Here is a 23,644-nt window from a genome sequence, read left to right on the forward strand (position 1 = left end):
CATTGTTCAACAGACAAAGCAAATTCTTACTGGAATCAAGATTCTACTTCCTTTGTCCTTCCCCTCTGCTGACTTCATCGGCCCTAACTCCTCTTTACAACCAAACGCAAAACAAAATCAGAGATGGCTTAATCTCAGCTTTTGCTTGGTTATTAGCAGTACAAAAGAAGCTACCATAAATAGATTGTTACAGTTTAGTAACTTCCTGATGGAAGGCTGAAGCTCAGGCATCTGCTCCCAGACCAAAGCCTCCCTGCAGGTCAGGATTAAAACAAAGAGTGCAATAGGAATAGAAGAACAATTGCTAGTCGTTTTGGAGCTGAGAATTTGCAGAAAAGATCCTGATAACTCCACAGACATGCTTCACAGCTTTCATTTTTCTTAAATGAGAGTCTGAGGGCAAAAGAATATGAGAATTTAAGTAGAAGGCCAAGGCAGAGGAGGTGGCAGGAGTTAACATAGCAAAACTTTGAGATAACTTCTCAGTTCTGTGACTAAAGAAACTGCAACCGTGCAAGTAAAGAAATGGTTCTCAAAGACAAGCAGAAAACACCACAGTAATTCAACTCAGTGTATACTGAGAATAAGCGAGGTTTCAAGCAGCTAAACTCCAGGATAAGGAAGATCTACAGCGTATTCAGAACCATAAGTTCATTAAGAAACTCCACAGAAGCATCCATCATCATGCAGAATTTAATGATACACAAGTACTCAGAAGAGGGGAAAGGAATAGCTTTTTTCAGTAGTTACAGCTCTGTGAAGTAGAAATTGTTCTTAGAGAACTATGCTTTTCCTATATTCCTCTGGAATAGTTCTAAATAAGGAAAAAGATGAGAGCAGTCCTTGTTTTCCCTGAGCATGTTTGCAGTAACCATACAGTTAAATCTAGATTAAAATGGAACAATCTTGAATCAGACAGCATAAGGTGTTCAAAAGATTCCTTACTGTTGCAAGCAAACCAACATGAACTTTATCTGAGAGCAGCCTGGTCTAATTCATCCTACTTTGGGTGGATGGCAGAACTAGATAACTAAGGAGATCTTTCCATTCCCCATGATTTTATGATAGTATTCCCAAAGCAGTAGAAGTGATGTGGAAAGGTGAGGAGATGTACTCAGACCAACAGGGTGAAAAACATAGTCCCTCAGTAGTTGGTATGATTGATCGAAAAGGAGAGTCTGTCATGTACCAAGAAGTTACAGTGCTCTCTATGGTCAACTTCATTCATTCAGCTGTTTTATGCCACCTTCCCACATGGTATATTCTCCTGCCTTAAACACTTCTAGTTATTTGCAGATCCTAAACTGTCAGTGCAAAGTTCATTGAGAAAGTCAACTCTGTTCTGCACCTATCCACTGAAGTTTGTGCAACTAATGTGTACGGACACCTAAACCACCAATAGCACAAAGAAAATAAAAACTATGTATGAAGTCTAGGTCAAAGCATGGAGCCCAAAAATGAAGAAACAAGGAAGACATTCCCAGAGCAATACATGCTTCTAATTATCATCTTCCTGCTATCTTGTACATTCTATGAATGTAGGAGGAAATATCAGTGTGATGAGAGATGTACACTTTTTTTTTTGGAGCAGGATTTTTGGAGGGAGCTTCTCCCACTCAGATTTCAATTAGAAAGCATGGCCAAAATACTGAACACAGGAAAACAAAGCAAAGCAGTGACATTAAGAACAGAAGCAAAACGCATCATTCAGAGGTTGGGGGAAAAACAACCTTCTTAAATAGAAAACCACTGAGTTTTCTGATGACGTGAACAGGATGGTGTTACATAGACCAGAACAATGGCTTTATATTAGCTATTTACTTAAAATAACTATAAGAAAGTCTGTTTAATCCTTCACAAGATTGTTGCATAGCAGGGAGCAATACAGTCTTAATTGATCCTACAATTCTGGGCATTCAAACTCAGTATTATAGGCAGCATGGTATCCACTAAGAACTGGTGAAGTCACAGAAATGCATTCTTTACCTTCCTGCCTTTGAAACAGGCACGATAGTCAGTTTTGTCAATGACAAAAGATGTTCATTAGTGTACTCAAACCCTTCAACTACTCCTCTACTTCTCTCAATCCTACAGCTCTTATTAGACCAAACGGCACAAAGCTTTCCTACAAACCTGTTTCTCCTATAATACAGTTACTGAATGTTAACATTCATGTTCCAGTGCCTTATTTAGTTTTGTGAAGATAATAGACGGGATGGTTCAACATGGTTTACCCAGAACATAAGGGTTGCTTGCAGTAAGTGGATCTTAGGCTGCAACTACTTCACATCAGGAACATGCTTTCTCAGTGAACTGCCTGATCTTTCCTGTTGGTGTGCTGGTTCACATCAGAGCTGTTTTGGAACAAAGGAACTGGATTAGTTTAACCTAAAAAAAAGTAACATAAGACAAAGTATTTCAGGAGCACACCTAATGCCTTCCAGCTGTGAACAGACATTCAGGCCACAGGAACAAACCAGAGTTGAAAGCAACACTGAGAACCTGATATCCATGGTAAAAACACATCAACACTACATCTTTTGATCTACTGTTCTAATTTGTCTGTACTACCTACTAAGGTGTACAGGTTAAGATGCTACATTTTTATTTCCTGTGATTGCTCACAGTCTCCTGGGAATTACTACTCGTTAGGATACATTCCATGCTTTTTTTGTGTGAAGTAAGGCCTGCATTTTCCAGGACTTGGCCTATGTTCCACCATAGTTCCAGAGAGATGCAGTCAACTATAAGCTGAGCAGTATTAAGAGATTTTGATCCCTTTTTGCTTTGGAAGAGAAATTCAAGCAAAGGCAAAAGGAGAAAGATTTCCAAAAATACTATCAGCCTGGCAAAACTGTGACAACGTAAACCAGACAAGGCATAAACTGAACTTCTGCCACACCCAAACCACTCTGGATCACAAGGCAGTGAAAGAGTAGGCTGTTAAGCAGTCTACTGGCAGCTTAAGAATGGTACCAAACAGTCAGCAGTTTTAATCAAGGAAGGAGATTGTTATTTGTGGTTTTTTCGTGTTCACCTTGATCATTTCCTAAGGTGATTGAGCCTAACCCGCTTATATGCCATTAGATAAAACTTCATTCTCCTCTAGACAGTTTAGTGGGATTTAATGAAGCAACTCAAATGATGCAAACAAAAAGCCATCAATTGTTCTGGCTTGACAGCATTGTTTCTTTGACAGTCCTTCTTAGTACTACGGTCTGGTAAAGTCAATCCGTTAACAAGACCACTTGGTCTGCCATTGCAGGCTAAAGAGTTCAGCAAACACTGAACCTGGATATGGATAAAGAGAAAAGGCATGGATAGAAAAAAAATACAAATGCCAACATTTTCCCCATCTTAGCACAATTCAATTAAGTTGCTTTCCTCAAGGGTGTCATTTTGTAATAAATATTGAACATTACTTCTGAACTGTCTTCTGAGTAAGAAAAACCTACCACCCAGACTCAGGGATACCACAAAAATAACTTCTTACATCAAGGTGTCTTGAAGTCTGCTATTTATTTTTCATTTATTTGAAGAAAAAATGCAAGAAAATAACAAACTTAACACCACTATTAGCTCCTCTAAAGAATAGGCATCTGCATCTGTATTTGCTCAGCTGATGAGATCCGGCTTCAGCTAGCAGCCTGTAAGTTATGGGTAGTCTGCAGTCATTCAGCTACAGCAAAGACTTGGTTTTGCTAGAACATTTAATCCAAGAACAGCCCTAAATTACCCTGGAAAATATCAAAGCACAGAGAGTAAATTCAGAGCCACTGCTTAAGTTATCTACATGATCATACAAGTTGAAGATGGAAACTGTTTTCCATCTCTATTTATAAATACCACTGCACACTTTGGCAACGAAGTAGCAACTGGCACCAGTGGATTTCCATGCATCTCACACATGTTTTTCTCACATTTTCATTTTGAATTAAAAAAAGGACAGTTTTCACCTGTTAAATGACAGTAGCAACTTCCTGCTCTTTGGACAGAAGGAATCTAGATTATAATTCAATAGCACCAAACAGATTTTTTTTTTAAGTAACAGCTTCCTTTGTACTACTGAAAACAAAGGTCACATCTCTAAGCCTTATTTTTAGTTCAGTACCATTTTCTCTATAGAAAGGATTATCCGTTTGGATTGGAAGGTCCACTCCTGACATAGCCTAGTAACCATTATGGAATACAAACTAGAGGTACCTGCATGACTGAGCTCAAACAAGTCACTTTCAGAGAGCTGAGAGCCTTTTGCAATAGTAGAAATGGCAGCCATACACAGGAAAGACTTTCTTCAACCTGCTGACCAACTATCACTTGAGTAGACAGGTATGAAGAATTAAAACAAGCTGCATACAACCCATCTGGAACATTAAGCCCTCTATTCCTTCCTCCTGTACATTTTTTTTTTAGGTGACTGAATCCATCCAAAGTAGTGATATTTTTGGTCAGAGTCCTTCAGTAGCCTCAGTGTTACTTTGGCAAGGTTAAGGTGGGCAGAATGGAAGGGGCACTGAGATGCTTCTTCATGTCCTTGTCACAGTGTGCAGTAAGGCTTTGTTCATGACACACATTACTAACAGACACCTTTAAAAAAAGGTATCCTAAGAACCCATACCTCATCTTCAGTGGCTCTGTATTGCCTCCTCAAAGTGTTCCTCCCACTCTCCAATTTCTGTCCCTCCCAATACAGCAAGTGTCACAGAGAAATGAAAGCTCACAATGAAACCAACTCCTTCCCTCCCAGGGTTTCACATTTGCCTTCAGCTAATTGCTTTCATCATTATTCAAAGGCTCTTGCATTCCAAAAGCAAACATTCACAGGCTCCTAGGGCACTCTTAGGATAGATAAAGAACTCAAGAAACCTTTAGATGAAGCAGAATTCGGCAGAATAGGTTCTCAAGATTCTTGGAAGGCTCAAGAAATGGAGTATTTCTTGCTCAGTTAAGATCATCAACAGCAACAAGAATACACACAAGACTTAAGATCACAAGGAAAACTTCTAACAAGATCCTAAAAACATTAAAAATACTTCTTCCACAAAGGAAATCAGGGATAAACATTTGCCTCAAAGAATCTTCTTAGGGAAACTTAAAGTTCTTCAGAAGTGAAACTGCACATGCACAGCACCACAATGTACTTTGTATACCAAACTAGTGCAGAATTTTCAGTCAGATTTGAGAACTACAACACAATCTTCTACAAGTCAGCAGCATCTGAAAAAGTTTCAAGGCAGTATGAAACTAAGATGCAATTATGTAAGATTTTCTGTTATGTGCCATATCCCACTGTCAGAAACTTCCAGCTCCCCAGCAGAATGGACTAGTTCACACATCTGCTCCCAGAGCTCACTTACAGCACTTCAAAGCCAGCAGAGCTAGGCTAACTGCATCTTTCTTCTGCCACTTCAGTGATGGTCATACTATTTGCTAGTAGGAGCTGCTGGTAGAGGGTAAAGCAGAATCGCCTTAAACTGTCAGAGCTTGACTCAAATGGTATTTTACCAGCCCTCAGGTATTCAGACAGCCAGTTGTTTCACCCATCCCAAGCAAAAAGATTCCATATAGTTTAAAACCAATCACAAATAAAGGAAAGAACTTAAAGGATCACATTTGCAAGTAGATCAGTTTCATTTCTTCAACAGTCAGCATATAAGCAGTTTCCCCCAACACACCAAATTAAGTGCATGAACTCAAAGAAGAATATCTACTCTCAAAAGTCTGGTTAATCACAAAGTAGCACAAACATTTCAGACTTATTTCATATCTAGGGACCAAGAATACTCACATGGGGGTAGAATGTTTAGGTTGAGGTTGCTACTGTTATCATCATCACTATCAAAAAAGCTTTTCTGAAGAAAAGTTTTATGTTTTCATGATATATACATGTTCAGTGTTCTAGTACAGTGAGATTTCCTATTCATACCAGTCACTCTTAAGTTACCCTTTTTATTTAAGGAGAGAAAACAGTACCATAGAGATGAAAGTTCCCCAAGACTTCCTTCAAAAAGAAGGATATTTCTTATTTGATAAACACAGTTTAGGGTTACATGAGGCAAAAATACTCCATCCTATACACAAGAACAACAGGATTGCAGAAGTCTGCCTACTATCCAATGACATCCATGCATTTGTACAGTTCTTCCTTTTTAAAGTAAGCCCTTAGAGTAGTAACATACACAAGAATCACTAGAAATATTAGTACTCAAAAAATATTCAAGCATGCAGACTTACTTGCATTCCCCAGGTACACTGCAACCCCCATGGAGCAAATTACATCCTTGTTTACATACAGCTGCAAATAAAAAAAATAAGGGTTTAGGCTTCAGTTAGTTTGAGCAGCTAGACATCTCCCAGTACAGCAGCAATCTCAACTGTTCAGTTACAGGGTTTGTGGTGCAACCTGTTTGTTGCTCATGCAAAGCTGACCATCTCTGGGCCTGTTCTAATGCTTCTTGCTTTTGGTGAGAGAATTTACAAGACAACACTATTGCAACTGTTTGTGAAAAATAATTCAGGGTAACTCACCAAGAAAGCTGAGAGCAAACTAAACAGGTACGTAGTGCCAGTACTGGAATATTTATCAGATAAGTGTTCTTGTTGTTTTTTTTTTTTTTAAACCAATTAGACTGATGTTACACCATAGGATACACAAGCCCCTGACTAAGCCCTGAAGATGGTCTTCCCTCTCATTAACAGCTTTTTACTGAAGAGGAAAAGGAACAAAACAAAAAGCCTTCAACAGAAAGGGAATATGTCAAGTTATTTTAGCACTAATTATTCACTGAGAGACTAGTGGCAAAACAAAGAGATTTGATAGCAGATTAGCAGTGCATTAAAAAAGATGACTATACTTGAATTTCTATTCACATTTAGAGCTATCAAAAAGCTTTCAGCTTTGCATACATTAAAATTTAAAGTTCTTAAATCCTAAAAGTATTACAGGGAATTTTTAAAGGATTAGAAGCCTACAGTATTACTGTTAGCATTATTATTCAATAAAGTCTCACATTTATAGACAGTGCATCATTTTCCTTTGAAGACACATTCCCTCTGAATAAGGCCAGTGAGAGAAAAGATACTTCATTGCTTCAAATTCTGAATTTCTTGTGCATCCCCCCCACCATGAACAATGTACCCTGCCCTAGGCTTCACTCTAGAGGAAGAGTTTTTTTTTGTGTTACTTGAAAACCATTTTTCCAACTTACTTCAAGATGAAGCAACAGGCAAAAGTTGTTACACTCTGACAAAGATACTTATGCAAAGCATAAAGTTGTATCAGTTAAAATTAACAGGCTGCAGCATTGAGACTACAGAAATCCCTACAGCAGTTTTGTTCGGTTGTTGGTATAATTGAAAAATGAAGTAAACATAGTACCTTGTTTACATTCTTCTCCCATCCAACCTTCCATGCAGGCTTTGTTTCCATTTTGATCACATGTGTAGTGACCAACAAAATCATCTCGAGGGCCACAAAATTTATTGCACAGAGCACTGTAGTAATTTTCATCACACTTCACCCTTATTTGTACTTCAAAATTGGCAACAGGACCATTGAACTGGAGTGTCTTCCAGCGATCTTCTGGGTTGATCATGCCTGCATGTGCCACTCGTTCTATTAACAAGTCTTCACCTATTTTAGAAAAAAAGCAGTAAATTCAACAGGTGATATTCTGATAGCATATGAACACGTAAACTCAAATGTATTTATCTAGTTAAGAGAAAGCCTAGTAAAGAAATTGTTAAGTGATAAAAATCTACTGTGAATTTTCCTTTGCCTTGCAAACTTCATTACAGGAAGGCCAATTTTAAAAAGTGTCCTAAAGGAAATATTAAAAAAACCCTGGAACATAATCCTTAGGAAATAGCTTATTTTTCAAGGCAGCCAAACATACCACACCCACATGCTGACAACCAGGAGTTATCTTGATCTGAGGTTCTTTTTGCTTCCTTTTTTTACTTTTAACATCACAAAATACGCTTAATCTAGTAGCTGAGATACTCGTTTAACAGTTCGCTGCTATAGTTATAAAATTAATTTTATACAAGACACTGTACACCCCTACAGTACATAATACAGCCTTAATACATTGTGGTAAATGCTCTAGTAGGTTTTCATGATGTACATCAATCAGGTTATTTCCATTTCCTCATTTTCTACACTGAGGACAAAACACCTAGCAAGAATTTCATAGATTATTCTGTCCAGGTGGTATTTAGCTCTTTGAGAAGACACAGATAGGAACCAAGGACCGTCAGGAGACTGTTCCTGACTCTGTATCCTGCTTATCCTTATCCTCTGTGGAACTACAGATAATTATGACCACTGCTGCACTACACGCACACACAAGCATCCTGCACTGCCCTCATGGAAAGCAGCAGCATTGCTACTTCCAGCCTCAGTTCACTGAGATGAAACACGCATGAAATACTTAGCAGTCTCACAGGAGAAGTGGATTCTATAGTACAAGATTATGGAACTGCCAATTCAAAATATTCTTTAAAAAAATTAGATGGATAAAAATGCAAACGGTAATTTTGATATAGAGGCTTCAGTACTAGGAACTGAGGGGCAGTTACAGTGAGGACAGTGCAAGCACAGTGGAGGTAAACACAGGCAGTGAGTGACCTCAGTGATAACAGCTTTTGAATGAGAACTCTCAAGCCTCTATCCCAATCTGATAACATCCACTGCAAGTTTTTCTAGGTGACCCTGCAGGCAGCAGCCAGTACTCCAAGCACTAGCTAGGGCAGGGGAAGGGTATAGAAGGTCCACTTGTGTACATCAATTTCATACCCACTTAGAAGGCTGTAATACTGCTAGCTCAGAACTTGTTCTTTGTTTTTAATAAGATTCTTTATAACACATAAAAAGAAATGTAGAACCAAGAGCCTGCACACAGCAAGAGACTGCAACATTACTGAGAAAGTCTAAGCATCATAATGTAAAACAGGACAAGCTGACAGCAAGCAATATTGAACCATCACTTTCTGCAAGTGCACTCTACATACATAATACTCATTAACCTAACAGGTTTAGGAAATAAACCAAGTGTGCCTAGGAAGTTTCTGACAGCACAGAAGTAGCCTATGCATCTGTTACCAAAGCTGCACTTCCCCCCAGCATAAGAGAATTCAAGTGACAACTTTTCAGTCACTAAGGAAAGCTACAGAAGTAATGGGCACTGCATGCACTGTTCCTTGACATTTTTTTCAAGCTTACTTCTATAATAAAAAATATTTCCTCTTAGACAGTATATTGAAATAAAAAGTAAAAGCTAATGTTTGATTAAGCATTGAATGGCTCTCCAATTATTAAGTAGTCAAAGCTACCTACAGGCTACAATTCATGCTTGTCCAGACTAGTTTGTATAAAGCATTTCATGGCTATACAGACACTGAAATCAGTTGCAGTTCTTTAACTCTCTAGTTCCTATAAGTGAAGCCCTCTGTCATCCAGCAACATGCATCAGTAGCAGAGCAGACAAACCCACAAGCTAAAGGAAGCCGCCCGCCTTCTGTCTACGCCTGAATCATCCCACTAGCCACTTTTAAAAGCCTCATGATTAGATTCTAGATTCAACATCCTTCCATAATCTCATTCTCTAATGACTATTGATCTAAAGACCTTGACAAAAAATGCAAAGTCACTTGATGGCTAAGGAAGAGGAACAATAAGTATGTATTACAGACCTATTCCCCAGTTAGCAGCAACACAGGCTCATTAAAATGGCTGCAACAGCCCCGCTATACACTCCAAAATCACTATGAATCACAAAGGCACATAGAAAATCAGCTCCAAGCCATCTAGTTTCTAATGTTAGATTCATAATTACCACAGTAAGCATGAGAACAAAATATTCTGCTTTTCTTCAGATTTAATACTCATCCCAAATAAGTGCATTTCCCAAAGCTATCATATAACCACTGGGAAACACGTTTGTCAAGGTTTCTCCCTCCTCCTCAACAATGCTCAAGTGACTCTGAAGATATTTTATCAAAGTAGTGAAATGTAAGGAGACAGGTTTATGAGACAGGTTTGCTCCCTGCATTCCGTTTACCATAAAATTCAGCTTAAGCTCCCTCCCCCATACACACACACACAGCATGTTTAGCCCTTGGTAAAGCCAACAGGCCATATAACTGAGTTTGACTACTGGTTAAAGAGCAGCACACAGTACACTAACCTCTTTCTGATATGCCTCAGAGGAAACTAGCTTCTTTTCCTTGACTGAAAAAGTTTCCTAGAAGCATCTCTAGATAAGCAGACAGCAATACCAAAACTTACATAAAAGGCAATGATGGCTCAGAATTCCCTCTAATTACCATTCCCAAAGCACTCAATTTAAGAGAAATCCATACCTTTACACTATATTTAAGAGCCTCACTCACAATACTCACACTGTTAGCAGCAGCCATACACTCATAACAAGCCACTTCCACAGCAACACAAACGCTGCTGGCAGCTGTTTGCAAAGAGACAAACACAGCTACATACAAACTCCATGCCCAAGTGAACAGGCAGTGCCCATCTCAAGAGCCTTCAGCCTCTTCCAAGCAATCACTTTAAAGCTGCAAGGGCAGATCAGTCTTTTATAGACTAAGATGAAAGAGGAAGGCAACCACTGCATCCCCACAGTAGACAAGTATTCAAATGGAAAGTCACTTCAGTGAAGATGCCAGCCTGCTTCATAACAGCAATGAGTGAGGCACTGCCAAGACCTCTGCTACACAAGTCTGCCAAGTCAAATGACTTACCTGGAAAGTACCAAGCACCACTGTGGCAGATGACAGAGAGCAGGCCCTTCACATTGACTCTGTATCTAGGCCAGTTTCCTCTCCCCCCTCCTCTGTGCTCCCAAAGCAAACAAGCAGTAACACTATACTGCCACAAGCTCCCTCCAGCCCATGGCTCCATGCAGTTCTGCCAATGCTGCTGCACAGAGGAGAAAAGCACAGGAGCAGTTTGCACATCCATGTTTTTAAGCCCCTTTTATGGCTTGCACTTTATGATTAATACCAGGGGAAAAGATTTACTCTGACAGATTTTTTTTCCTTGAGATGGGCATTTCACAGATCTGCTATGAGCACTCTCAGCTTGCTTTTGATGAGCACAAAGAAGAATGAGATACCAGCACATACAGGGAGGGAAGCATAACTGTTCTAAAACCTTCTAAATCGTCCTCCAGAACAGGTTTCTTTGTTAAATACCTACTCAAAAGTCCAAGTGCAAGCACTTTAACTGTCAACCTTACACTAATCCCCCTGACAGGAAAATACAACCTGACTTTGGAACCATTCACCAGTCCATAAAGAGACTGGCAAACATTTTAAGCCTCCTTACACTCACAACAGAAGACACAACATGAGCCACAGCATTCAGGATATAATAGAGAGTTCAGCCTTCCACAGATGGTCTCTTTATGTCTCTAGGATGCAGAAAGACATCATCTCTTTTCTGGAAGAGATGCTACATTGCTTTTCTACTCCCTTATACATGTATTCTGATTCATCTGTCCTACTGAAGCGTTCCAGTAGGTTTTCCCTTGTAAATGTGCTCTTGGAGAGAAAATCTCACAGAATTGGTGAACAGACTACTGAAACACTTAACCTCACAACATTATTTAGCTAGACTTCTGTCAAATGACAGGCCTACAACAATTCACATGAGCCTCACTAAGTTCCAGATGCAACACGCATTAACCACACCTTTCTGGCAACCTACATAAAAGGCTACTTCACCTTTCATTAGCAGTTTCTCAGAGACCTAAACTGTAATTTGAGATTGACTTCTGTTATTCACAGAAGTCTTTTTTTGAAGGAGAACATCCACTGAAACCACAGACATCATGTATTATGTTATTCTGAAGCTGAGGAAAAAAACTGACATCAGTGGAAGGATACAAGTTCTCCTAGAGCACGTAAAGAAACCCTGAAAATATCAGAAAAAGCACAACCCTGAAGTGATTATCTCTTTATCAACAGTAATTAAAAAGAAGCCCGGGTTTGAAAGCCACAGATTTGCAAGAGGATTCTGTACATTCAAGGACAAACTTCACTCTTTTAACTTGTTAAGTTTCTTAAAAAATAAAATCAACATTGAAGTACATATGCATCTCCTTTTCTGCAAGATAACCTTTTCATGTTCACCTCCCTCCATACAATTTGGAGTTCACAAACCATCCAGAACTTGGGAATGAATATTCCCATATGCACTGTACTAGCCTGCCTTAGGCAAATGACTCCCAAGCTGGAAGCTTTTGAAACAAATGGACTTTATGTAGTACTTTTTGAAAAAGAACTCAATTGAATGTCTCTGAACTGCTGCTATGTAGGATATCTACTTATTCAAGATTTCTGTTTACCCTGCTCAGCACACAAGATCTCATTCTGAATACCAATCCCAGCTTTGGGAACTGTCATCGGAATAGGCTATGGATCAATAAAGGGTTGCAACATCAACTACCAGAGATCTAAAGGAAACATTTATTGTAAGAGATCGAAGCTGTAGAACAAAACAAGTTGGTTAACTCTAGCAGAGGGAGGACTGATGAATTAACTCATCATCACTTTACTCACCAGACACAGTAAATTAAGAAGATCTGTAAGTTTGAGAAGTCTGTCAGGAAATTTCAAGCAGGACTGGTCCCAGTCATCAAGGAAAGGGACCTTAAAATGCTAACACAGCCTTAAAATGGGGCAGAACTGAAACATTATGCTTGATACATCCTGACAGGGATGGTCAGTGAAGCAGCCAAGAACAGAATATAGAAAATGACACATGGATACACATCTTTGCTATCTCCATGAGGACTAGGGAAGTCATCCTGCCCCTGTACTCAGCATTGGTGAGGCCTCACCTCGAGTACTATGTTCAACTTTGAGCACCTCAGTACAAGAAGGACATGGAGGTACTGGAGCAGGTCCAGAGAAGGGCAACAAGGCTAGTGAAGGGCTTGGAAAAATCAGCCCTATGAGGAGAGGCTGAGGGAGCTGGGGCTGTTTAGTCTGGGGAAGAGGAAGCTGAGGGGAGACCTTATTACTCTTCCAGTACCTGAAAGGTGCTTACAGTGAGAGTGGGGTAGGTCTCTTCTCACTGGTAACAGGTGACAAGATGAGGGGAAATGGCCTCAAGTTGCACCAATGTAAGTTTAGGTTGGATATTATATTTCTTCACAGAAAGGGTGGTTAAACACTGGAATAGGCTCCCCAGGGAGGTGGTTCAGTCACCATCCCTGGATGTGTTTAAGAGCCGTTTGGATGTGGTGCTCGGAGATTTGATTTAGCAGAGGGTTGTTAGAGTTAGGGTACTATGGTTAGGCTGTGGTTGGACTTGATCTTTGAGGTCCTTTCCAACCAGAGTAATTCTATGATTCTATGTCCAAATACTTAGCTTCTTCTGTAGTAGTCCCAGCCAAGATTAAGTAGTCATTAACAAAAAGTCTGAAGCTCATATGCAGCTACGCATTGATTATTTTGAGACAAGTTTCTAAGCCATTACCAATGAGCAGGCTCAATCTGGCATTCTACTTAAGCAACAATACAGCAACCAACACCTTCAAATTATTTTAAAGTATTGAAGGAAAAAAATCGGAATTACTGCCTAAAAACAATACCCCTGGCTCTGACACTGAGGATTAGTATTTACAGACCAGAAAGAAGGTAACTTTCAGTACTACAGAAGAAATCATACCATAATTTACAACACTTTCAAAAACATCCAGAACGCTTTCCTTGTGGGGAACAAGAATACCTATGTTTATCTGATCACCAGTTACCACAGGAGGCAGTGATGGTGGAACTGAAGAGAATTTAAAGAGGTTCTACAGCATAGATTGCTGCCCTTAAAGAAAAAAGGGCTTACCAGAACTTCTAGACTGTTCTTGAAATTGAAAGTCATGTATTACAATCTCCATTTACTAGGGTCCATTCCTTCTCTTATTGGTAGTAACTTTTCAAAGCTGCTACTACAAGTTTCCCTGCTGTGATTTACATATACCCTTTACTTAAATTGCATATTTGCATTCAGATTGATTTGGAATGACGTTTGATGGCAACAACCTGCCATTCTCCCTCACTGATCTGTCTACACAGGACAAAAATACATGAAAACTGCAAGTTTATATAAATACTCACCAGATTTTGTATCATTATCCCAATCCCATGCTTCTAGTATTAGTGTGAACGATCTCTGAAAAGAAACAAGATACCAATTAGATAATAAAAAACATTTTTATATGCCACAAACAAATAGTGATTTGGAATAAGCAGATATTACTACAAGAAAGCCAAATGAAAGTAGTTTGAAATTTCACTACTTGGATGTCATGTGAAAGCCCTTGAAGGCATCTTCTCAAAAAGCTGAAATATAAAGCATTTAAAAACTGTGGAGCAAAGCAAGCTAGCAGCAAAACAAAAACATCTTCCCCCACACACCAACAGGCAAGTTATTTTTCTCCTCCCACTGCGTTTAATTCTCAATTCTCAGCTTTGTTTATCTGAAGAAATCTTTTTAGAAGAACCCCTAAAGGGTTCAAACAAAGTGAAGGGTTCTGAACTTTGGGAAATGTCTAGGAAATTTAAGACTAACAAGACTAAAAGCAAAGAAATAAAATCAGATCTGTCTTTTCAGGATGCACCCAAAATACCATTTCATACAATAAATTAGCTAAGTTTTACTGAAAAAAAGCAAAGAAAAACAAAAATCCACTGTCCTATTAACAGTTTAGACTCTCATAAAAGGAAATGGACCTGAAAAACACAGAAACTTTTCTGTAAAAGAAAAGTAAAGAAGACAGTAGTAGACTTTCTCTTGAGAAAAAGATGGGAAGTATCACTTTAGACAGTTTTAATCCTAAATAGCTTTACCTCACTACAGCAAGGCTTCAGTAGTTCTTTCTCAGTTTTACGACCAACTATGCAGCATACGTGTTGACATTCAGATACTAAGATTATTTAGGAAAAAGTTACTTTACACACAGATGCAATGTATACATGTTTTATGTTTAACAAGAGCAGCTGTGAGGCACTTCAGCTCTGAGAGTTTCCAACTCTAAGTTAAAAATCAAGTTTCTCACATACACTTAAAACCAGTACCAATAACAGTTACTGCACCACTGTCCCAAAACCCCCATGTAAACCTCTTGGTGCCTGGAGGCTAAAGGCAAGCCACACAAAAAAAACCCTGAAACTCATTAAATCCAGCAGAGCCAAGTGTTGCTGCGTGCAGAACTCACAGGCTAAAAGCAATTAATGAACTCATATGGACCTGGGGACATCAAGTTGAGAAATGAAGAACACTAAGTAGAGCATGAAGTAAAAATTCAACTGTTTTTTGTGCAGCACCTCCAGTAAGGCTCTTTGCTAGAGGTCCTCTGCAAACACAAAGGATCAGCCTATTCATAGTGTCCTGAAATGAGCACTTATTCTTTTATCACTTTAACGTATAAACCACAAACTATGCCCTTTAGAAAATGTTTCTGGACTCTTAGCTTCAGGCGTTAGGAAAGGAATCACTGGAATGCAGAGCGTTGTAATGGTGAATAGTCACAGTGCACTCAAGGAAGCTCAGCAGCAACTACACTGGACAGAGACATGCTGGAGCTACAGCCACCTTTGGAAGAAGGGAGCTTAAAGAGCAGCTGAAGAGACAACTGCAGTGTAGCATTTCAGTAGTTGCCTCCTTTCAGCCCTAGCATTATACCCCCACCTCAGCATTTAGGGAAGCAGGATAGGATCCTACTGTAGTCTGAAAATACTACTAATTACCTTCTCCAAAATCGCTGCCTGAGAAATAAGTGTAAAGTGAATAGTATCAGAAAGTAAGAACTACATAGGATTACCCCAATGTTGTCCTCTGGCAGTTTTAAATCTGCTTGCTGTGGATATGAAGTCCAAAGCATATTCTAAAAACAATCCTGCAGAGATTTGTGCATGACTCGAAGTCCTATATCCCACCTCTCCTGCATTTAACAACTGATGTCATAACACATCCCTCAGCCTTTCTATGCTCCACTGATTTTTATTAGAAGTACGAAAGAGCGCTCAAGTGCTTCCAGATGTCCACTTATTCATCTTACGTAAGGGCTGGTCTTTCCTGATGCAAATTGGCCATTGCATCCAACTGCCCACACAGGCTAAGGCAGTAAAAATCAATGCTGGACTTGTTGCTTTGGTCAACTGTGCCTTCCCATCATTCCACCTGAAAGCAGGCTTCTATTATTACCTAAAGTGGTAGAGTGTTTGTGGGAAACTGAGTTCCAACATGCATAGGAAGGTGTGAATAAAGGGACAGTCCACAGATTCTAGGATGCTCTGCAAGTCACTGGTCCTGTGGACCTGAGTTCAAGCACTCCTCTTCCAGCTAGGGATGATCAGGAGTTATGTGGCCATCTATACAAGGCCTAAAAGGAACACATTACAATAAAAGACACACAGCAATACATCCTTTCACAGTGCCATCATGTATCCTTGATTTCCCCCATCTCTGTCTGGGTCACTTACACACACTCCACTGTTGAGAAAAGTTGAGCATGCAGAGCTCAACATTGTAGGAGGGCTTTTAATCACACTTCACAGTGTAGATGTTAGTCAAGTCACAGCAAAGAGTATTTATAGACTAATGCATGTTTACTTGAAAATCAGTTTCAGCCAAGACAGTTCAGCCACCCTCCAAACATCCCCAGACATAAGAACATATCCAGAAAAACAGCTGATTACAGAGCTATTCTCCTTGCAGAAGAAACAGTAATGTTACCAAACCAACCTATGCCCTGTGGTAGGGCAACGGGTTGTGTTGCAGTTATTGCTCCTCAAAACAAGAAACTGAACCCTGTTCCTCCAGCTCAAAAAAAAAAAAATACTTCTCCCCCCATAATGCACTGAGTATCACACAAGACCTGATTTAATTCTTTCAAACTTTCACTTTAAAACAACAGCTGGAAGTAAGGAAAGCAGTACTGAATACGCTCATGATAAGCTGCACTGAAAGCCTTCCAGTTACAGCTCAGCTATCAAAAACATTTACTAGGGGAATCCAATATCCACACACTCACCCACGTTGTAACTCTACTTGATAACCAGAGTTAAGAGCTATAGGCTTAGTAAAGCTACTAGATATAAATACTTAATAGCACTTTTAGCTTGAACACACATTTTGTAAGAGCTCTACCACTAGCTTGCATTAGCCATATCTGCACTCTCCAATGTAAAGTCTAGGAGAGGGTCAGTCAGCATGAGAGGCAAACAACTCTACAGTAGCACAAGGCACTGACACAAGCCTATGCTTTTCTTAAATTGTGCTTATGGAAAACCACTGGAGAGCCTGCATTAACTTAGTAATTGCCCCACAGTTTAAGGTCTACCTGTATTTAGAATCTAAACTCCTGACATGATCCCCACTCTTTAGAGTACCTTTAGGGAAAAAAAGGCTGTCTTAAAAGTGAAGTTCTCCCCAGAATCTATTGATCTAATTATAAAAGTGTAACGTTCCAACATAAATTCAGCAAAAACTTCTTGTTTTCTAGCAAGTACCCTAAGAACCCTCCAAACTTGCAAGTACTTCATACATGATACACACATCACACTCACTTCATTTCTAACTTGTGCACTAATGCTTTGGACTGATTTGACCAGTGCCTCACCAGTAGGACCAGAACATTCCAGTCTGCTCCTACACAAAGAAAGCCTTATGAAGTAGTATTTGTTGTTCATTTCAACTAGTACAATTTTGAAGATATTTTGCAAACGACCATGGCAGATTGGAAAGGGATCACATGGGATGAGCAGTACTGCACTATGAGGTTCACCTCCCAGAAAGGATTCAACCCAACGCAGCAGTGGTGCTCTCTAAATCGAAATGCAGAATGTTGAGGGCTACCAGAGAAGAACATCAGCACATTTCTGCAGCAGAGCATGGCTTTACAAAAGGTCTGTTTCACAGGAGTCAATTAAACAGATAAGTTAACCCCTTTGGAAAGATACAACTTCAGCTTGTTCTGCTATCTTGACAATACTGCTTTAGTTGTGTTTTTCCTAAGAAAACAACTTCAAAGCATTATTCCACTGCTTACACTAAACAAAACACTCCCCACACTATCCCAATGACCTCTCCTCTGGGGAGGGGAGGAAAACAAAACCTGTAATATTGGTTTTGCACTGTCTTTGCAAAAACTATTACCTTGGCACTTGCAAATCGACATTCAAAGATGTTCTCTGGATAGACAGATGCATCAGATTTTTAATTTAAACAAAGATGACCAATCTTCTGACAGTACTTTCAATCAGGAAGAGAATTTCTATTTTTAAACATGAAATCTCCCCAAAACCACAAAAAAAATTGAGCTGAAAACAACAGAAACGTGATACAAAAGTCATCTAACAAGCTGTTCTATTTTAACGTATTTACCCTAACATTCTTGATCTCACCTAAAATTTTCCAATGAAATAATTTTGCCTGGGAGTTCCTAACTGACAGACAACACCCCAAGAGATCAGTAACCTACTACACATTAGAAAATAAGTACTGCTTCTACACAAATCTGGAGCCCACATTACCTTCCTGTCCAACAGACTGCTACACTGTAAGCACAGTCTCTCACCACCAATCAGTTCCATTTCCTTTCTAAACTCACTCACAAATAAGCAACTTAAGGATTTGAATACTTTGACTGTCAAAACAGCTTCAGACTTAACTCCTGAAGTTACAGAAGTTAGGCTAAGCCATCACTAATAGTTCTTCAGATCAAGTGCCTAAGTCAGCATGGCCAATTCCCAGATTTTCTTTATTTAAAAAGAAAAGCCTCCTACAAGAGTGAAGCAAACAGTAAAAACAAAGGGAAAAAAAATTGGTAGCTCTTTTTCCCCTCTTTAAATTACCCGCCCCCCTCCCCCAAGCAGCCTGCCTGCCATGGAAAAAGCTGACTTAAAAGGCAAGCATATTCCATTTCCTTCCCCAGCAGCTCTGTAAGCCCTTACAACTTCCTCATAAATAAACCAGATTGCAAGGGCAGGGAGAAGGGAAGGATTCAGAGAAGGTCCATCTTCAGCACAGTTTTAAGGGCAGACATATAGAACAAGTGCACAGGTTAGTCTTTTCAAAGCAGTCATGACAAAGGCATAACAGAGACCTCTGCAGAAGGAGTAAGCATTCCCCACTCCCCAGGCCCTGTTTTCCAGGCAAGGGATACAGGGAAAAGAGAGAATGAAGCTCATTTTTGAAGCTTCACAGAAATTTCAGACATACTTGCATGCAAGAACTTGTCTGCTGAAAGCAAGGATCATTCCAACACAAAATTATAAAAGGACCACTCCTATAAATCCCCATTTTTCATTTGAGAAGTACCATGGTGAGGCCTAAACAAAAAGCCTTCCCTTAGGAAACCAGGGCCAAACAATGGTGTTCTGTCAGGAGCGTTGCGGAAGGCTGGTTTGGAGTACTGCAAACATGGGCAGCAGAGAACAGAAAGATGTTGAGCAACTTCAAGTCATCCATTTGAGAGCAATTACTGAAGTTAGACTCCTCTTGGCCAAGTCACAAGAGCAGAGCAATGTTTACAAGCTTTGGAGCCTCGCTGCTCTTAGAGGGGAACTGTTTACAGATGAGCCCCACCTGACCCTCTTTAGGAAGCCTACAAAACCTGAGAGAGGTGGAAGGGAGAAAAGAGAAGGTACTTTTGACACTGTTAGCAGTCAGCAGGATCAAATCTCCATCTACATGAGCTTGAACATCTCTTTCCTCTCCTCCCCCAAACAAAGCAAACTCAAAAATAGAGGGGTGTATACATGTGTATGCATATGGGGGTGGCAAGAGGAAATCAAGGTGTCTAGACTATTAAGAGTCATCTCACTGAAAAAGGAGCACAAATAAAAACAGGTGAATAAGTTGGAATCAGAGTTAATACTCAACACTCAGGTAGGGACTCACATTCAGCTAACAAAAATAACCCAGAACTGGGTGGAGGAATCCTACCAGCAACTGGCTGCAGGTACCTAAATGAAAACAGTTTCGAGAAGGAACTCGAAGGGGTATTCTAACACCTATCTGGCAGCACACAGATCTTTGTGAAAAAGGAGCACAGTGGGCTTCTCATCAAGGTAATCAAACTATTAGATGTAACTATGTGTTACTCAATAGTACAGCTGGAGGAAGACCTTCAAGGGAAGGCCAGAAGATACTTGCATCCTACTGATATACTAGCATGCAACTTGAGAGGCCTTCAGATTTCACAGGAAAACTTTCAGCTGGGGAGTACTGAAGTCATCTGAAACTCTGTATTAGCCTTACCTAATAGCTGTAGAAACAAGGGCCCATTTTCAGGTAGCTCACAGGAGGATAAAATACAGTCAGTGTCTGTAACTAAAGATCTCCAAAGGAAGATGTTAACAGTCACTTCAGACTACTACAAAGCAGACAAAGCTCTCATCTATATATAAGATAAACCACCAGAATAACCCACAAGCCTGCAGTTTAGCACCCAAAACAAACCCAAAGCAAACCTAAGCTAGTTTAACATTATACTAAATGACAACTTAGAAGGACTATTCGTTCCCAAAAACCTCAGCAGTGGCCCTAAATGATGACAGCAGCTGCAGACCAAGCAGTCTCTTTGTCCAGTAAGTAGGGAGCACATACCTCACCAGGTTTTCACAGCACCAGAAGCAAGTAATTAGCTTCTCATTTAGAAAAGCTGCAAAAAATCTGCACAGGCAATAGTCTTGCCAAGGCTTATCTGAAGAAAAGCTGCTAGCTAGTACTCCACTCACAGGAAACTGTAAAGGCTGTAGAAGAGCCCATCCCTAATTTAACAGTTCCTTTCACCACTACATGCATAGCATTAATGCTAGTCTTGCTGAATATAACTAACTCCTGCTTTTATAGCAATCTGCTACTCACCCCCACCCCAGACCATCTTCCCTTCTCCAAATCCAGGATACACACATCTCTGCTATACTCAGGGAGACTAAGTTCCACCTCTGAAGCCTAAACTGTCATTCGCAGTCACCTGAACAAACCACCCAGAATTAGCTTCCAGACCTCTTGCTTACAGCTCCAGAATTAAAGAACAACAACAAGCAGAGAATACTTTGTTACCTCAGGTGCAAAGGGTCCTGCAATACCATTCTATTGCTGAGATCAAAAAAGCCATGTTTAACATCAACCCAACCTACCAGCTATTCCATTGATCACTTTTGTTGAAACACTTCTATTTCACAGCAAGAGCCTTCTGCCTGTGCTACCTCTAGACATCTCCTGTGTACACATCTCAATAAAAACAAGTAGTTCATAAAACTAAGTACATCAATAGTGACTCGGAAGAAACATTTCAAATCCTGTCATTTAAGCTTCCAACACTGCTGAATGTGAACCAATTCTCAGAGAATGTCAAAATCCTGTTAATGACACCTGTGACTGTTCTTTCTTCTGCAAAAATTTGTTTTGATAAGCAAGTTTTCACAAAATACATCTCCTAAGTTGATTCCATGACCACCTCTACTCATTCAGTCCATTAGAGCCAGTTCATTCTATCCAAGCAAGCTGCGTTCACAAGCTCAGCACAAGTTCTTTGATCACATTACAGCAAGAGATCAGGTCCCCAACTCTCATCCGTGTCTTGACTCCTTAAGACTTTGAGGGCAGCTGGACGCTTTGGCTCTAACCAAAGAAACATGGGGAACACAAAAAACCACAGACTGTCTTGTCACTGGCAATTCTATAACAGAAGGTGCTGCAAAGCAGCACGGCTTCAGTGTGCCCTGACCAAGTAGGAAATGACTTTCCTACAATGGATGAAAACAACTGTCAAAACTCTTCAACCTGGAAGGGAAAGAACTGAAGTATGCAGCTTTGTAGATTTCTATTACAAAAGGCCCAGGAGATGCTTAAGAAAAACCTGTTAATCTATTCCTGTCCTTGACAAGAACTTCAGGTCAAAGTAAACCAACAGGAGCCATGCTCAGGGACAAAAAACGCACACAAAAAGCAAACAAGACAAGAAGGTATTTCATGCAAAGCTTGGCAATCCATGAGCAGACTAACACAAGCATTTGACACCAATCACAACTAAATGAAGGTTCTTGTTTGAAAAAAATAAGTTCTTAAATATTCTTGCCTAGTTCTTATCCATAAGGATTTGTTTATGTTTCCTAAACTCCATCTTTAACCAGGTAGGTGATGAAGTATTCACTTTTTCTGATAGCTAGCATTAAAACAAGAGACTCCTAAGAAGTATTTACTGTGTAGGGCCTTGCAGGCCTGCTCAAGTCATCAGTACCTACCTTGGGGTAACCCAAATTGTGACCAAGCAATGTTTGAGGGATGAAGGAAAAACAAAACAGAATTAGATTATATAATTGCACCTTGGAACTCCTCTGTGAAAGCTGTAACATCTGAGAAATTCTAACTGAAAAAAAAACTGAATTGGAATTGTCCTTTCTGCAGTACTGAAATGTCACCTGAAGTTAGACAACTCCAAAAATCACCAAATCCTGCATATAACACATCCATACCAAGCCTTCTCATTGTTGCAGCACAAAATAAAAGCTATTTGAAGAAAAAGACAAGCCGAGCCGGAGCTATTAATCAGGGGATGCTACTAACTAGAATAAAGATCTAGAGGCCTAGTGGCTTTTGAAACTTCTCCTGGGAAAATGGTAGCCCAGGTGGTCTTTTAAGAGAGATTATCACCAGGCTGGGTGGTACAAAGCAGAACATACTGTCATCCAAGGAAAGGTAAGAGAAATGCACAATCAAAACAAGCACTTACTAAATAGTAACTTGCTGAAGATTGACAAGTGTCAGATAAAATATTAAGCTTACTGATCTCATAGCAATCTTTCCCACACAGTTGTGATCACACTATATTAAAAACTCTGTTCTAATAATGAAAAACCCATTACGTTTCTTGAGGAAGGCTGAACTGAGAAACAGAACTTGCATTACTAGGCAACTCATCTTCAGGCTTCAACTACTGTATCTGTTATGGTCAAAAACAATCTCTCCTGGCTTCTGTGTAACACATAAGACGATTGGTGCCAGCTCTGGCTACTTACTCCAAAAGAAAGTGATTTGGCACCATCTGTATGTGTCACTGAGCCAAGCATCGCAGTTCTACACAAACAGAAGCAGCATAAGGTACCACTTACCCCTCTAAAGACTGGGCCTCTAGCATTCTATGATTCTCAAGAACCAACCAAGAGAGTTAGCACTGCCTTCAGAACACCGCCTGTATTTATTTGAGGGGAGCTGGGGGCACAATATAAAGGGTGAAGATTAAGTTGCGTGACTGGTAAGATAGTTATGAAGGCAAAAGTGCCTGTGGCAGACTGGAAATACCAGCTAACTGGAGAAATGTTAGAACTGGACAGCTGGGAAAGAAAAGTCACAGACTGCTGAAATTTGCCCAACCTGAGGGAGCCACCTCAAATACTTGACTACTATCCATAATGCCTACCTTCTAATAATTGAAGGAATTTGCTGTTTGTATTCTGGAATAATAACTACAGGACTATCAGTCTCTCCAAAGCAAGCCATGTTAAGAGCCCACATTTTTAAAGGATTTTTCTCCATACTCTGCATGGTTACTTTGAGCAGCCCCAATAAAGCTAACCACATGACACATCTCGATGGCTCTTCAGATCTGCCCCA

At 39.9% G+C, this 23,644-nt stretch overlaps 1 protein-coding gene across 3 annotated transcripts in view; it reads right to left on the minus strand.

Moving 5' to 3' along the window:
• Positions 1-23,644, minus strand: part of JAG2 (jagged canonical Notch ligand 2) — a 61,700-nt gene that overhangs the window by 23,612 nt on the left and 14,444 nt on the right. For all 3 annotated transcript variants that reach the window (XM_004936419.4, XM_001235688.6, XM_046941952.1), the window contains 3 exons: positions 14,137-14,191; positions 7,379-7,633; positions 6,235-6,295 (listed from right to left, as the gene is read on the minus strand). In XM_004936419.4, coding sequence (XP_004936476.2) covers positions 6,235-6,295; positions 7,379-7,633; positions 14,137-14,191 — 371 coding nt within the window. The remainder of the gene's footprint in view (positions 1-6,234; positions 6,296-7,378; positions 7,634-14,136; positions 14,192-23,644) is intronic.

The sequence above is a fragment of the Gallus gallus genome, chromosome 5 (assembly GCF_016699485.2).
Source record: "Gallus gallus isolate bGalGal1 chromosome 5, bGalGal1.mat.broiler.GRCg7b, whole genome shotgun sequence".
Classification (NCBI taxonomy): domain Eukaryota; kingdom Metazoa; phylum Chordata; class Aves; order Galliformes; family Phasianidae; genus Gallus; species Gallus gallus.